Genomic DNA, 15597 nt, shown 5'->3' with positions numbered 1-15597 from the left:
GTGCGGCATCACCATGCCACATTTTGAGCACTCTGTCAATCCAGCTAGGCAGCGCCCAGCTGATGATGTCAACCGCGTGCACCACCATGGAAAGTTTAAAAGGCACTGATGGTGCCAAAGACCAGAAGGGCAGAAACCCAACACCGGGCAGAAAGAGCCCAGAGTTTGGGGGGTGCTGGGAAGTGTGACAGCAGTGGGACACCCCAAGCAACTGGGTCCCCACTGAGATAGGGATAGGAGGAATCAAGTCTCCTATTGGATTCCTCCTATTCTCTTCCCCACCCTTGCCTTCCACTCTCCTGGAGGGGAGGATCCAAGAAAGTCCTTGTTGGGTTTTCCCCCCCCTCATTCTTCATTGCTTGCGATTCTGGTCGAGACCCGCTGGGTCAAGTCAGAAGAGACACTCTCCGGCAAGAGAGGACACAGAGTCTCCGATGCAGGGATAAGGACTGGGTACAGGCAGCTGAAAACAATGCCGGGCACACCCACACTGCCATCTTAAGCAGCCCAGTGGAGGATAACATGTTGGAGCTACATTTGGTGTGAGGTGAGCAGAGCCAGAGCGCCGAAGCAGCAATTGTGGATTATAAAGCACTATCATCCATGGTTGGTGAATGGGCAGGGTATAGGGGAGGTGGAGCCCCAAGTCAGATGTGGATGTACTATGAGAACCCCTATGAGGGACCATCACTTACAACACTGAACCCCTTCCTCTCAAAGTACCATCAAGACACAGAAGGAGAGGTGGGGAAGGGCCCTACCCAGGGTACTCATGTGTATGAATACCAGTCGAGCTGTGGCGTGACAGGGCACATTAAAAAAAAAAAAAAAAATCACGCAAAAACAAATTAATGCGTTAATTGCATGCATTTACTGCGATTAATAGACAGCCCTAGTTTTATCAGGCTTATATGTTTGTATGGACTGCAGCCATTGGTGCAAATAGATAATTATCTTTTTTATAGTATGGCCAGAATTAGGCAACATGAACACTGAACTCAATTACTGTCCTTTCCTATTCACACAGAGTAGTTCCTTGGACTTTGCATCCCAAATGATTCTGCTCAATAGCCTCAGATCACATCTGCAGGGGACTATGGGCCAGGCAATAGTAATCTACACTTTAACAATGGAAGCCTAGGACAGTCCCCAAAGAGGACTATATAATAGCAGCCCACACTTGTAGGGAGCAGATCAGAAAGGCTAAAGCAGACACTAAATTTAAACTAGCAACAGAACTCAAGGACAATAAGAAGTCCTTCTTTATTTAGGTAGGGAACAGGAGGAAAATAAATGGAAGTGTAGGGCCACTGCTTAACAACTCGGGACAGCAGGTTACCAACACCCAAGAGAAAACTGAACTCCTGAATGACCACTTCACTTCAGTATTTCACCAGGCTAAAGGGGAAAGTCACGCTTGATAAAGTTCAGAATGGACATGATAGGAATGATCGCCTTCCTAGTGTTGAAATTGAGCTGGTGCGTGATTAGTTAGACATTTATAGGTCAGCAGGACCAGAGGAACTTCATCCGAGAGTGCTAAAGAGCTGGCTACAGTCATCACAGGACCTTTGCCAAAACCCTTCCACAACTCATGGCACTCAGGGGAGGTCCCTGAAGATTGGAAGAAGGCCAATGTTGTGGCCATCTTCAAGAAGGGGAGGAGAGGACCCAGGCAACTACAGGCCAGTTAGCCTAACTTCTATCCTAGAGAAAATTCTGGAAAAATTCTATGTGCAATATGCTTGCAGAAGGTAGGATTCTAAACAATTGCCAGCATGGCTTCATTGCAGGCAGGTCTTGTCTTACCAAATCTCATCTCTTTCTATGACCAAGTAACTCGCGACCTGGAAAAGAGAGAAGGTCGACATTGTATATCTAGGCTTCCAAAAGGCTTTTGATTCGGCATCCCAATGAGTATCCTCACAGGAAAATTGGAGGATTGCAGGCTTAACTGCCCGCCAGTTAGGTGGGTAGGAAGCTGGCTACAGGACAAGACCCAGAGAGTTTTAATGAATGGATGCGTGTCATCCTGGAAAGAAGTGGCCTGTGGTGTCCCACAGGGGTCCGTGCTTGGTCCAGTGCTTTTCAACATCTTTATCAATGATTTGGATTGGGGGGCTGTGAAGAGCTCACTGGCCAAGTTCACGGATGACACCAAGTTGCGGGGGAGCGTGGTCACACTTGAAAATAGGCTGCATATTCAGGTGGACTTAGACAAGCTGGCAAGTTGGGAGGATCAGAACTAGATGAAGTTTAACACTTAGAAGTGTAAAGTGCCCCATCTGGGGATAAACAATCCTCAGCATACCTACAGGCTTGGTGGCGTGAAACTGACTAGTACCACAACTGAGAAGGATCTAGGGGTAATAATAGACCATAGTATGAACATGAGCTGCCAGTGCAATGCTGTAGCTAGCAGGGAAAAATACACTAGCATGCGATCAATGCATCTCAAGCAAAACTAAGGAAGAAGTGATTCTTCTGCTTTACTCAACATTGGTGAGACCACAGCTGAAGTACTGCGTCCAGTTCTGGGCACCACACTTCAACAAGGATGTGGAAAAGCTTGAGAAGGCCCAAGTGGGTCTTTAAGAGAAACTTAAAGTGTGAAAATGATAGGCACCTTACAAGTGAGCCCTTCTACCATGCACAGATGTCTTTAGGACTCCAATCTTGTAGCCAACTGGGTAAAGATTTACACAGGATAGAAAAGGCTACGGATGCAAAGAAAATAACGGAGGAAGGGGAAGCAGAGGAGTGTAGAGCTTTGAAGGTACTGTGAGAAGATGGTATATATGGAGATCCGGGGGGGGGGGGGGGGGGGGGAAATCAACCATTTAAAAAAAAAAACAAACAAAAAAAAACAAAAAACAAAAACAAAACACCACAGCACAACAAAAAAAAAGTCAAAAAGAATCAAACAACAGCAAGTGATCACTTTAGTTGCTGTATTTTGTATCCACTAAAGAAAGGCAAAAATGAACATGATAACCTGAATTAAAGACTTCACTGCAAGTATGGAAGGAAAGTAAAGCAGCAGCAGAGTATGGACATGGCCTGGATATATATAGGCCTTTGTACACACCCTGTTCTTACCCCTTTCATGCGCTGCAACTGCATGTCTGTTTGCATGAGCGGAATTTCTGGATGCTTTAATGCACAAGAAAGACTTTTTTTAAAAGTAAAAATTTCTCAGACATAGTTTAGTTTAATTTGCCAGGAATTAAAGCATCACATCAATGGATTCATTGTGTGCAAACACTAAGGCACTCAAAGACATGTAATGAGCCTCTTTGTCTACTAGATGGCTGAGACTTTTTATTTTTTTTTTTTTGAAGGGGTAAACTACAAATTGCTTCCGCATTTTTTTTTTTTCCTTGTGCGATTTGCTAGCTCCCTGTGGCATGGGCAGAGGAGGATAGCACTGGACCGTCCCGCTTTCCTGTGGCATCGGCTGGAGACTGCACTTAATTTGTCTGAAACCCTAATGCATGCGAACACTGACACGATGCTCCAAAATAAACAAGTTTAAATTTTATAAACCTATTTAATTTAAATCAGGATTAAAACCTGTGGTCTGTGCATGGGTCCTATGAAATCACAGCAAATGAGAGGAAACTGGGATGTGTGCAAAATCCAGAAGGCAGCAAGGACTGCAGACCTCAGGGACAGGGAGAAAGATGGGAAAAGAAGAAAAGATAAAGGAGCTACCTGTGTTGGTCAGTCTGTATAAAATAACACAACATCCAATAAATTATGTCAGAGACACCCATATTAGCTGCTGACAACATCTCAGAGAAAGGAGGTAAACCATGGCAATTTAGCCCTCATTCCTTCAGGTTAAGAGTATGCACAGCAGGATTTATTACACAGTAGCTGATACATAGTGAAGCCAAGCCCCCATTGTGGTATACCTTGTGGTAACTAGTTTGTCTGCCAATAATCTGAATTACATTGAAATGATTGATGCTCACAGGTGTGTTACTCACCACTTTTGCATCTATAGCCAGGCGAGCAAAGCCTTTACGATTACACCATACAAGTTTGTAAGTTTCATCACTGAACAATGCTTCTCGAGCACCACCTGGTGCAATACATACCAGTTCACCATTTTTCAGTGCATTCATACATTCTTCCCTTGTACCATGAAGAAACTTAAGAGATTCTAAACATGTTTTAAGGCCTGCAAGAAGTATACATCAAATACATTATTAAAAAAGAATTTAAATCATATCACAATTACAGCTTGCATATGAAAAAAAAAATACAGTAAAACAAAAACTTTAATAAGATGTCAAACTGCTGCATACTTAGAATGTAAGACCAACAAGAGTGTGTGTAAACATTGCAGTTGTGACACTTTAGCCAGAGAGATATGGAAAAGAACCTAATACTTGCATGTCAATAAACCAAATATAGAATACACTTAAGTGAATATTTCTCCATAATCGTTAGTACCAATTGTACCAATACAGGGGAGGGCAATTATTTGGGCTACAGGGCGGTTTAATGAGTTTTGGTGAGCTATCAAGGGCTGCAAGAGCAACCCCGCCCTTTGGTGACCAGGGGGCAGAGCACCTGTCAATCTCAGGGATTGAAGTCCCGCACCCTTACCTTTACCACCAGAAGTCCCTCCCATTGCCCCCAGAAGTATGCCTTTATGGGAAGAGGGGTATCCATTCTGGGACCAGAAAAAAATTATATACTACAAATCAAACATCCACAATAACATATTTTAATTTAAAAAAAAAAAACATTGCCATGATTTGTGTGTATTTGCAGCATGTATATAGAACTGATTGCATAATAGCTCAAAATGAAGTCCTACTCTTGTATATTGGAAGTGGGAGTTATGGGGTTTATGGAGGGGGTGGGGGAATGGGGGCATTTCTGTGGGTGCATGTAGTAGTGAGTGGGGCTCCCCTCAGAGGCATGCAGTTATGTGGGAGAAGGTGTGGGTAGGGGAGACTTTGAGGGTATGGTGGGGTTTGCATGGGATCCCCTGCGTGCGCCCCCCATAACCAGTCAGCATTGGCTCCCGCCCTGCAACAGCCTAGAGCCCATGCACCCTGGGGCACCTCCCTGCCACCACCAACAGTGCACAGCCCTAGGATGACCTATGCCTGCTTCGCACTGCCCAGCTGTGGCATGCCTTACCAACCCCTAGGCAGCCCAGGTGGCGACAGCTTTTCAGCTGCCACTGGTCATTGCTACAGATATACAGTTCTAGCAGGGACCTGTGCACTCAGCCCTGACCCAGCATGCCCCACTTCTGCTCTGGACTTGCCCACCCAGGCTGAGCAGTGACAGCAGCAGCCAGGCAGAAACAGTTGCTTGGCACAAACGAAAAGCAGCCCCTTTCCCTTGCCTGCTGCAGGCACTTCCTGATGCAGCCAGCAGAGCCTACACTACGACAGGCTGCCCCATGTCTCCAGCAGCCTCACTGCCACCTCTGGGCTGCCCAGATGCTGCTCTGCACTGTCACTGTTACCACGATGGGCAGCATGGACACGGCAGTGACCAGGAAGTGCCTGTAGCAATGACAGGGAGGGGCCGCTTCTCCCCCCCACCCTCCACACCAAGCAACCACTTCTGGCCGGCCCTGCCGCTGCTGCTCAGCCTGGGATTGGCGAATCCTGATCACACAGGGCATGCTGGGTCAGAGCTGTGAAAGAGGGTCCCCACCAGTACTGCAGGCTGGGGCCAGCAGCAGCCAGAAGGAGCTGCCGCTAGCCCCTCTGTGGAGCCACTACAGCTCCGCTGTGTGCACAGGGGCAGCAGGACACACCATATCCAGACAGTACCTGGGCCAGGCATAACATAGATCAAGAGACCCACCACAGGCCCCTCTGTGGGCCAGATCCAGCCCATGAGCCATATTTTGCCCACCCCTGTACTAATATATACAAGTTGCTTTAGTACAACGGATAACCACAGATTCTGGTTCTCTCTGATAGAATTCCAAAATATTCTGATTAAAAAAAAAAAAATTCCAGATTTTTTTCTGCAATTGAAATGAAATGCTGTTTAATCGTGGGGGGGGGAGTGTGGATTGGGGCTCTTTATTCTAATTAAAAAAGAAAATTTTTTTGGATATATATATATTTTTTTTTTAAATCAGAGAAAACCAGGATCCCTGCTGATAACATGCATATATTCCTCTTTCCTTCCTCCTTCTCCCTTTCTTTTAAATAATAAATGTAATTTAGATTAAATTAATTTAAAGCTTCCAAAATAAAAATGTGCATCAGGAAATGCCCTATTCAGAAAGCCCAGATGCAGGGCATTTGCATAGGCAGAGAGTATCCTGCTAGACACGAACAGCACGTGCCTCTGGCACCTGGTGGGGCATGGCCACGCTGGCAGCTGCAGTAACACGATGGTGATAAGCACAGAGCTCCCGCAGGCACAACCAGCAGCAGGAGGGGGGTTGGCAAGTGCTGACCAGGGTTTGGCAGCCACCTGCAGGTGGCCAGCAGCACTGGCAGCACCCACTGGCTATCGTGAGCTGCCCACAGATGCTGCAAGCAGTGGGGTGGCAAGTGGCGATCGCCTGCAAGGGGTATACTGCCGTGTTCCCACTTGCGTCGCCCCTGCTGCTAGATTTAAAAACACACACAAAACTCCTAGAATATGCAAAGAAGTAGGTAGCACATAGTAAGCTATACTGCTTGCTGCCAGAAGAAGTCAGGCACCACTGTGCTGGGAGCCAGAACCAAAGCGTTCCTAAAGTGCCTGGGAGGAGGTAGAAGGGCTTCATTTTACTTATGAAAGCTTGCATGGTACTTAAGGACTGTGTTATTCAGGAGGACTGGTGGAGAAGCTCTTCAGGGAGCAAAACCACCTTTCTACTGTATAAATAGTTCAGTGAAATTGCCCATTACAAGATCAGTAATAAGTGATCCTGCCCCAGGAGGTTTAGAAGGTCAAAGGGGAAAGAACAAAGAGTTGTGTGTAAACTGTATGCAAGTTTGAGATGTGTGTTGTATTTTCCCACATCTAAATTGACTGTTACCATGTAGCATGGGCATACATGCTTATGCTAATCAATGCATCTCGCAGGTATTTTGGATACTGAGTGCATTAAAACAAAAAACAACACAGTTTCATATATGTGAAAGCATGCAACTATTTCCAATAAAAGAATTTTACCTGGTATTTTATGGACCACATGATCAGTTACAGAGCTACACAGCCGGCGTTTCAAGATAAAGTACCTAGCTAGAAAGAACATGAGATCGCTAGGAATGGCTGCATGGTAATAAATAAGAAGAGCTGGTCCTTCTGGTATATTTTTCAAACCATGAAGCTCATAACCTGTTTGGAGTATGAAGTAAAGCATTGTTAATGTTAACTTTAGGTTATTTGGAATTTGAGCATAAGCTTTTTGCTAGACAGAAGCATGAACTTAAGTAGCAAGCAGTACGGAGCAACTATGTCAAGAACTTCCAGTGCTTGGTACCTTCTTAAGAATTTGGGCCCACATTCATAGAGGTATTAAGAAATTTTAATTCTGAGAGTAGCACAACCCAAGTGATTTAGACATTTCAGAACAACTTAAGAATTGAAAAGCATAGGTGTAGGCATAAGTGTCACGTTCTCTCACCCCTAAATAAAACAGGGACTATTTTTAGAAGGCAAAAATGTAGAAAGATTTTTGCAGCGTTATGACCAGGGATCCTGATTTTCCCCAATTAAAAATTGTAAACTCTGATAAAACCCCCAAAAAATTAACGATCAAAATTAAAGGTCCCCTACATCACCCACCCTGGTCCTGCCGGTGCCCCTCATTCCCCTACACTGGTCTCCTGGCCCTGCTGGTGCCCCTCACTGCCCCCACAACAGCCCCTCAGCCCCGCAGGCACAGGCACACAGGTAGTCAAGTGTGTATGGAAGGAAGGGGTGGGGCCAGGGGCAGCGGTGCCCTTCTGTGGTCTGCACACATGCCGCCCAGCCGGCTAGACAGTGTGGGGCAGCAGGCTTGCCATAGGCTCCCAGCACCATGAAGATTGGTGCTGCCACTGCCCCAGCTGGCAGCACCAGCCTCCTGTCACCCAGCAGGCAGATCAGGGTCCACCCACACCCCTGGGAAGTGTCCAGTACAACGCCTGCAGCCCTCCTGGGGGTGCAGGTGAGCCCCCAATCTGCCTGCCGGATGACAGGAGGCTGGCATTGCCAGCTGCAGCCAACGGCAGTAATGATTTTCCTGGCGTGGGCTGCGCCCAGCACATCCCAGCTGGCAGCACCAGCCTCTTGTGATCTGGCAGGCAGATCGGGGGCCCCTGCAACCCCAGGAGGAGTTGGCAGAACCCTGCAGCCCTCCCAGGGGTGTAGTACCGCCCCCCCCATCTGTCTGCCAGATCACAGGAGGCTGCTCCTGCCACCTGGGACACGCTGAGCGCAGCCTGCACCCAGCAGGAAGATAGCTGGGGCCAGCGGCATCACCAGGCAGCACGTCTCTTGTGATGGAGGCCTTCCCGCACCCCCAGGAGGACTGTGCCCTACTGCTCCCAGAGATGTGGGCCCCACTCCTGGGGGGTCCAGGCCCTGGGATTTGGGGGGGGAAAAACAGGGTTTCCGCATGAGCTGATTTGCCCCAGACCCCGCACCATTCTTGGGACAGCTCTGGTGCAGGGCCAAGGCAAATCAGCTCATGCAGGGAGCCACCTCTGCCCTCATCCTGCTTTTGCAAAGAGCTGTACAGGCTGACAGAGTTCTAGCCTGCAGGAGCTGATTGCATAGATGGTGGGAAACCCCCAACCCTGCTAGGAGGGGGAGGAAGAGATGAAAGGGCAGGGCTTGAGGTGCTCACTCACCCAAGGCCTGGCTCAGGCTCACTTTCCTTCCTGGAGTTTGTTAACATAAGTAGAACTTGAAGGTTGCGAGCGAAGGGCTGGGGGGAAAGCTGGTTGGGGGCTGAGGCAGCACGGAAGTGTTGGGGGAAGATGTGGAGTGCCCGCCGGCAATGTTCTCTCTAAGGACTAGTGTTCCACGAGCGCGCCGCCTTGGTCCGGCGTGGAACACTTACTGAAGGGGGCTGGGAGCCGGAGACCGGGAGCTGGAACTGAGAGGCCGGGGGCTGTAGGCTAGGGCTGGAGGCCGAGAGGCTGGGGGCTAGGGGCCGGAGCTGGAGCCGGAGGCTGGCTCTGCTGGCTCCGGGCAAGTGCTCCGCTCCCCCTCATCAAGGCCAGGGAGTGGAGCACTTCCCCGAGGTGAGGCAAGGCAGGGATGGAGGCTGGTGTGGGCTTCGCCGGCTCCAGGGAAGAACCGCTGCCTGTCCCTGTGAGGCTCTGCCGGCTCCAGGACACTGCTCCACTCCCTGGCCCTGATGCCACGTGCCTCCTCACTGATGCACCTCCTCCGCGAGGCCATGCAGGGGAGCAAAGCAGTGTCCCAAAGCTGGCAGAGCCTCACTCAGGGCAGGCAGCAGATCCTTTGCAAGGTGAGGCAAGGCAGGGATGGAGGCTGGGGTAGGGGGGCTGGCATGGGCTCCACCGGCTCCAGGGAAGTGCTCCTCCCCTGCATCAGAGCCAGGGAGTGCGGAGCACTTCCCCAAAGCCAGTGGAGCCCGTGCCAGGCTCCCACCCCCACCTCGCCCAGGAGCCGACCTTCAGCTCCTCTCCTGGTGCACTGCCTTGAAAAGGCTGTGCATGGCCACACTTTTAGTTGTGTGCGGCCATGCACCAGTTGGCAGCACACAGACCCAGAGCAGCGTGGTATCGGCCTTTCAGGGAAGGCACACACGGAGGTGCAGAACCCCTTCAGGCTGATAGTACTGCTCCGGGTCCATGTGCCACTGGCTGGCCGTGCACTTCACGTGGGGCTTTTTCCCCCCCCAACACCTCCCCCTTCCTCAGCCCCCAGCCAGCATTCCACAGGAATTTATCCGGCTTCATACAGGAGCCAGCTTCTTCTCTCTGGCTTTAGGACAGGGGTTATAAACAACCAGAGGTATGTGTACCCCCAGGGGTACTTAAAACAGCCGTAGGGGGTATGCACAGGCGGGCAGGGACAGAGCATGCCCTGGGGCACGGTAGTGGCGTCTCCCTCAGTGCCTTCTCATACTTGGCTTCTTACCTGGGGGAGGCAGAGGAGCACGCCAGGTGCTGCTGCTCCCATGTGGCACACTGCAGCGCTTGCCCGCTCCCCACCACAGCTCACTATCTGTGCCCAGAAGCAGGGCCTGGGGAGGGGGAAAAAGGGCAGTAGTGCCCCCTCTGTGGGTTGCACGTGCACCGCTTGGCCAAGGATGGGGGTGGTTCATATGCAGCAGATGGCACTGCTATTGCCACTGCCATGCCCCATGCTGCTTTCCTGTGGCCAGTCACATGTACGACTCTGCTGGACCAGCAGGATGTGGCAGTATTGGCCGCCACATGCAAGCCCCGTCCCCACTAATTGTCTGGCCAGCCAGGCGGCACATGTGCAGACCACATAAGGGTACTGCTGCCCTTGTCCCTCCACACACACACACACACACACACACACACACACACACACACACACACACACACACACACACACACTTGCCTGCCTGTGGGGCTGGGGGGGCTGTTGTGGGGGCAGTGAGAGGCACCAGCAGGGCCTGTGATCCGGCAGGCAGATTGGGGGCCCACACCCCCAGGAGCAGTTGGGCACAGCACCTGCAACCCTCCCCAGGGTGCGAGCAGGCCCTGATCACAGAAGGCAGGTGCTGCTGGCTGGGGCCAGCGACAGCACTGGGTGTTGGCCGTGACAGCACCAGCCTCCTGGTCCCAGGAGACAGCACCAGCCTCCTTTGATCTGGCAGGCAGGCCCCCGATCTGTACCCCAGGGAAGAGTCAGCAGAGCCTTGTAGCCCTCCTAGAGGTGTGTGTGTGTGTGGGGGGGGGCCAAAAATCTGCCTGCTGAATCACAGGAGGCTGATGGTGTCAGTGCTGGTCCCAGCTGGCAGCAAGTGTAAGCTTGGCTTTGAAACATTTCGAAACACTTTGAGTGCCCTTGTTTTGTTTCAAAGCCATTTTGAAGACTTATGTTTCATTTCAATGTTGCTGTTTCGAGCTCTAAACAAAACACCAGGTGAAATTTTGCATAGCCCTAATGGCAATCTGTGCGACAGAGCAAGTCCTCCTGGAAACAGAGTGTGAAGGAAGCGTAGATTCATGAACTTCCTGGTGTGGCAGACTGTATGGATTCCACACTTCATGGACATACTGTGTTTCCAGGAGACCTTTCTCTGTGTCGTGCAAGGTTAGGCTGCAAGGCATAGCAGCAAGACTGTTACTTTTTTTACTATAACTAGTTCTTCATACAAGTGCTATTTCTACTTCAAAAGTCTCAGCAAGATTCTATGAATAGCTCACTTGCTATTTCAGGCACAAGCTATGATGCTTAGCCAATAGTTATGGGTGCAAGTGAAAACATCTTCCTCACCAAAAGCACACACTGCAATTTGGAGGGGTGGGGGTAGGTACATGTTGTTTTGTGACAGAAATATGATACATTACCATTTCACAGATAGTTAAAATACTAGTTTAGACAAAAGAAATTTCTTGATTTCAAGGGGTATTTTTTTGTTCAGGAGACCCATATGGACCCAGAATACCAAGAACCCAGGGTTAAAACATTCACCTGGGATGTGAAAGAACCGCCGTGAAGTCAGCCAGAGTGACGATTCGAGATTACTCTGCCAGGGCACTGACACACATGCAGGGAGTCTGCTCTGAAGTGCTATAAATTCAATGTGTGTGACTAATCAAGTCTCCTCAAGCATGTAAACTGACGCATGCTGGAAACCTCGTGCATCACATGTGCGCTGTGCTACTGATGCGTCAGCAGTACACTTTGAACTAAAACACATTTGATGTGCTTTAGTTCAAAGCACACTGCTACCATTTTCTCAGCACTGAGATGTGTTGTGCTACTGATGCACCTGTTCCCAACATAGCACAAGGTACTTTTAGTTAGCACAGCTCGCTAATTAAAAGTGCGTGGCACTGCGTCTGTAAAAACACATGCGAAAATGACCCTACTTCCAACAAGTGCTTCCTGGATGGGCAATGGGCACAGTCGGGTGGTGACATCTCTGTTTTTTCAGCAGAGAGAACTAACCTGGCTCATCTAGGCAGCTCTGGAATAGGCCTCACAGCTGACAATCCCAAGCAAAGACAAGTGAATGTCCCACAGCTGAATGTCATTTTTAAAGACCTATCTTGGAGGACAAAGTGTTTCCCAGGCTCATCTGCAAAACTGACGTTGAATGAAAAACAGGTTTGGGGACTAAAAAGGACAAGACTGGATTACATCCAGGATAAGAGTTCTTTGCCTCAGTGTTCCTAAGTGAGGGGCAAGACAAATCTCTCACTGGGATTGTAAAGAGGCAGCAGCAGGGCGCCAGACTACCAAGCATAGACCCTGAGGTGGTGCAGAGGCACTTGGAGGAACTGGATGCGTTTAAGTTGGCAGGCCCGGATGAGCTTCATCCAAGCGTGCTGAAGGCACTGGCTGATATCATTACGTAGCCACTGGCAGGAATATTTGAACGCTCGTGGCGCACGGGCCAGGTCCTGGAGGACTGGAAAAGGGCCAATGTGGTCCCCATTTTCAGGAAGGGGAGGAAGGAGGACCCAGGCAACTATAGGCCAGTCAGTCTCACCTCCATCCTTGGCAAAGTCTTTGAAAAGATGATTAAGGCTCACATTTGCGAGAGCCCGGCAGGACAAATTATGCTGAGGGGAAACCAGCACGGGTTCATAGCAGGTAAATCATGCCTGACTAATCTAGTCTCTTTTTATGACCAGGTTACAAAACATCTGGTCGCAGGGGTAGGGGTTGACGTCGTTTACTTAGACTTCAGGAAGGCCTTCGATATGGTATCCTACCCCATACTGGTAAACAAGTTAAGAGGCTGTGACTTGGATGACTGCATGGTCTGGTGGGTGGCGAATTGGCTAGAGGGTTGCACCCAGAGAGTCGTAGTGGATGGATCGGTATCAACCTGGAAGGGTGTGGGCAGTGGGGTCCCACAGGGCTCGGTCCTTGGACCAATACTCTTCAATATCTTCATCAGCGACTTGGACAAGGGAGTGAAGTGTACTCTGTCCAAGTCTGAGGATGACACAAAACTGTGGGGAGAAGTGGACACACTGGAGGGCAGGGAACAGCTACAAGCAGACCTGGACAGGTTGGACATATGGGCAGAAAACAACAGAATGCAATTCAACAAGGAGAAATGCAAAGTGCTGCACCTAGGGAGGAAAAATGTCCAGCATACCTACTGCCTAGGAAATGACCTGCTTGGTGGCATGGAAGCAGAAAGGGGTCTTGGAGTCCTAGTGGACTCCAAGATGAACATGAGTCGGCAGTGTGACGAAGTCATCAGGAAAGCTAATGGCACTTTATCGTGCATCAGCAGATGCATGACGAACAGAACCAAGGAGGTGATAATTCCCCTCTATCGGGCGCTGGTCAGACCGCAGTTGGAATACTGTGTGCAATTTTGGGCACCGCACTTCAAGAGAGATGTGGATAACCTGGAGAGGGTCCAGAGAAGGGCCACATGTATGGTTAAGGGCTTGCAGGCCAAGCCCTATGAGGAGAGACTAGAGAACCTGGACCTCTTCAGCCTCCGCAAGAGAAGGTTGAGAGGCGACCTTGTGGCTGCCTATAAGTTCATGGGGGCACAGAAGGGAATTGGTGAGGCTTTACTCACCAAGGCGCCCCTGGGGGTTACAAGAAATAATGGCCACAAGCTAGCAGAGAGCAGATTTAGACTAGACATTAGGAAGAACTTCTTCACAGTTAGAATGGCCAAGGTCTGGATGGGCTCCCAAGGAAGGTGGTGCTCTTCCCCTACCCTGGGGGTCTTCAAGAGGAGGTTAGATAGGCATCTAGCTGGGGTCATCTAAACCCAGCACTCTTTCCTGCCTATGCAGGGGGTTCGACTCGATGATCTATTGAGCCTAACATCCTTGAAGATCCTAAGATCCTTTCTGACCCTAACATCTATGAAGATTGGGGATTTCAAAGTTACTTATGCCAAATATGAAGGTGGACTTATGAAGATTTCTGTGCAAAATTAAAACATTAGACTGAAATTAAGGAAAGCAAACCAGGAAAGTCAGACTCTGGATGATGCCAGCATCAGCTGTTATCTTGTTTTTAAAAATGAAACGCAGCCAAACTATACAGAAAATGAACAGCTCCACAAGGGGGCTGGAGAGAGCAGTCGGCAGGGACAAGAAGAGTTTTACAGAAATCCATTTCATTTTACTCTGAAAACTGAGCCACTGCACTTGGTATTTAGTAGTCATTGGATAAAAAGAACAGAGAACAGCAGGGAAATTTCTGCCCTATCAGGAACAAAGAAACAGGAACACAGGGCCCTCTTCCTCACAGGGCAACATCTCACACATTCCAGCTTACTTACTTCCCATAAGTAGAGGGATCTATATCTCATTGTCAATCTCCCACATAATCCAAGCCCCCAACAACCAAAATAAAAAGAAAGAAAGGCTTGCTGCTATTTCTTTTTGACAATCCTACCTTTCAATGATTGTAGCTCACCTATATTTGTTTAAACAGTTGAAGAGACTGAGTAGCAGGGAAAGGGATTTCATTTCCTAAGAAATGTAAGTTCACCAATAAAAGGTAAATATTTTAAAATTCTGGCACAGTGTCTAGTTAAAAAGGAGCTGTACGTTTCATTTCCAAACAGCTCTTAAATGAGAGAATCTTAAAATTAATGTATGTTATATTGACACTGCCAGAATTTATTTTCAGAAAGGAACAGAAAAAACATCCCAAACAAGATTCTTTAAAATGTTATGCATGTTTAGCATAAAGTGAATTGCCAGCATTGTTGTTAGAATATGAATATAAGCAATGATTTTTTCTGGAAAAACAAACCACAAATAAAGAATATTAATTCTGTATCCATCTATGTGCTTACAGTTTGTGCACTCCCCAATACATTCCACTTTTTCTTCTTAAAATAGCAGACTCTTTGGGGGAGGGAGTCTCGTGTTCTATACAGCATTTAACTAAAACTTGTACTGCTTTTGGAATAGGTTGAACAGGGTTGCTTTCTGTAAATAACCAAGCTAACAATGCCCACCCACAGAATCTGTAAAAACATGAAGCAATGGAAGCACACTGAAGCTCCATGGTGGAAAAGAAGCTGGAGCCCATATTCTAACACAGACACCACAGTAGGGCATTTATACACATACCTTTCTCTCCCAAAACATGCCAGATATCCGCCAGTTCAGAGCAGACTCAATTAATCAAGTAAGCTCCACACACAAGCTGACGTGCTGCACCACATGCTGTTGTGTAAGTGGCAAAATGCATGTCAACGCACAGAGGGTTACGGCAGTACACTTTTGAATTAAAGCACCTCTGAGGCATTTTAGTTCAAAAGCCATTTTCTGTGCACTGACACGCATTACGCCACTTATAAAACTGCATGTGGCACAGCGCCGGGCCCTTTTCAAAGGGCCCAGAGCTGCGGTGCTTGTACATGTAAAGAAGCCCAAAGTGTCTGAGCAGGAGAGCACCACCTCAAAGGGAGCTCTAAGGACTTTGTGGCTCACAGGGTTCTCCAAAGCTCCTTCC

General features: G+C 48.7%; 1 protein-coding gene across 1 annotated transcript in view; it reads right to left on the bottom strand.

Annotated features, from left to right (window-relative positions):
- LOC102567558 (monoacylglycerol/Diacylglycerol O-acyltransferase) overlaps positions 1 to 15597 on the bottom strand; it is a 28196-nt gene that overhangs the window by 8036 nt on the left and 4563 nt on the right. The window contains exons 3-4 of the mRNA XM_059724087.1: positions 7156 to 7320; positions 3993 to 4186 (exon numbers count right to left, since the gene is read on the bottom strand). Coding sequence (XP_059580070.1) covers positions 3993 to 4186; positions 7156 to 7320 — 359 coding nt within the window. The remainder of the gene's footprint in view (positions 1 to 3992; positions 4187 to 7155; positions 7321 to 15597) is intronic.

This window comes from Alligator mississippiensis, chromosome 3 (assembly GCF_030867095.1).
Source record: "Alligator mississippiensis isolate rAllMis1 chromosome 3, rAllMis1, whole genome shotgun sequence".
NCBI classification, from domain to species: Eukaryota; Metazoa; Chordata; order Crocodylia; family Alligatoridae; genus Alligator; species Alligator mississippiensis.
The sequence above is the reverse complement of the archived record's forward strand: the minus strand, read 5'-3'. Positions and strand labels throughout refer to the sequence as shown.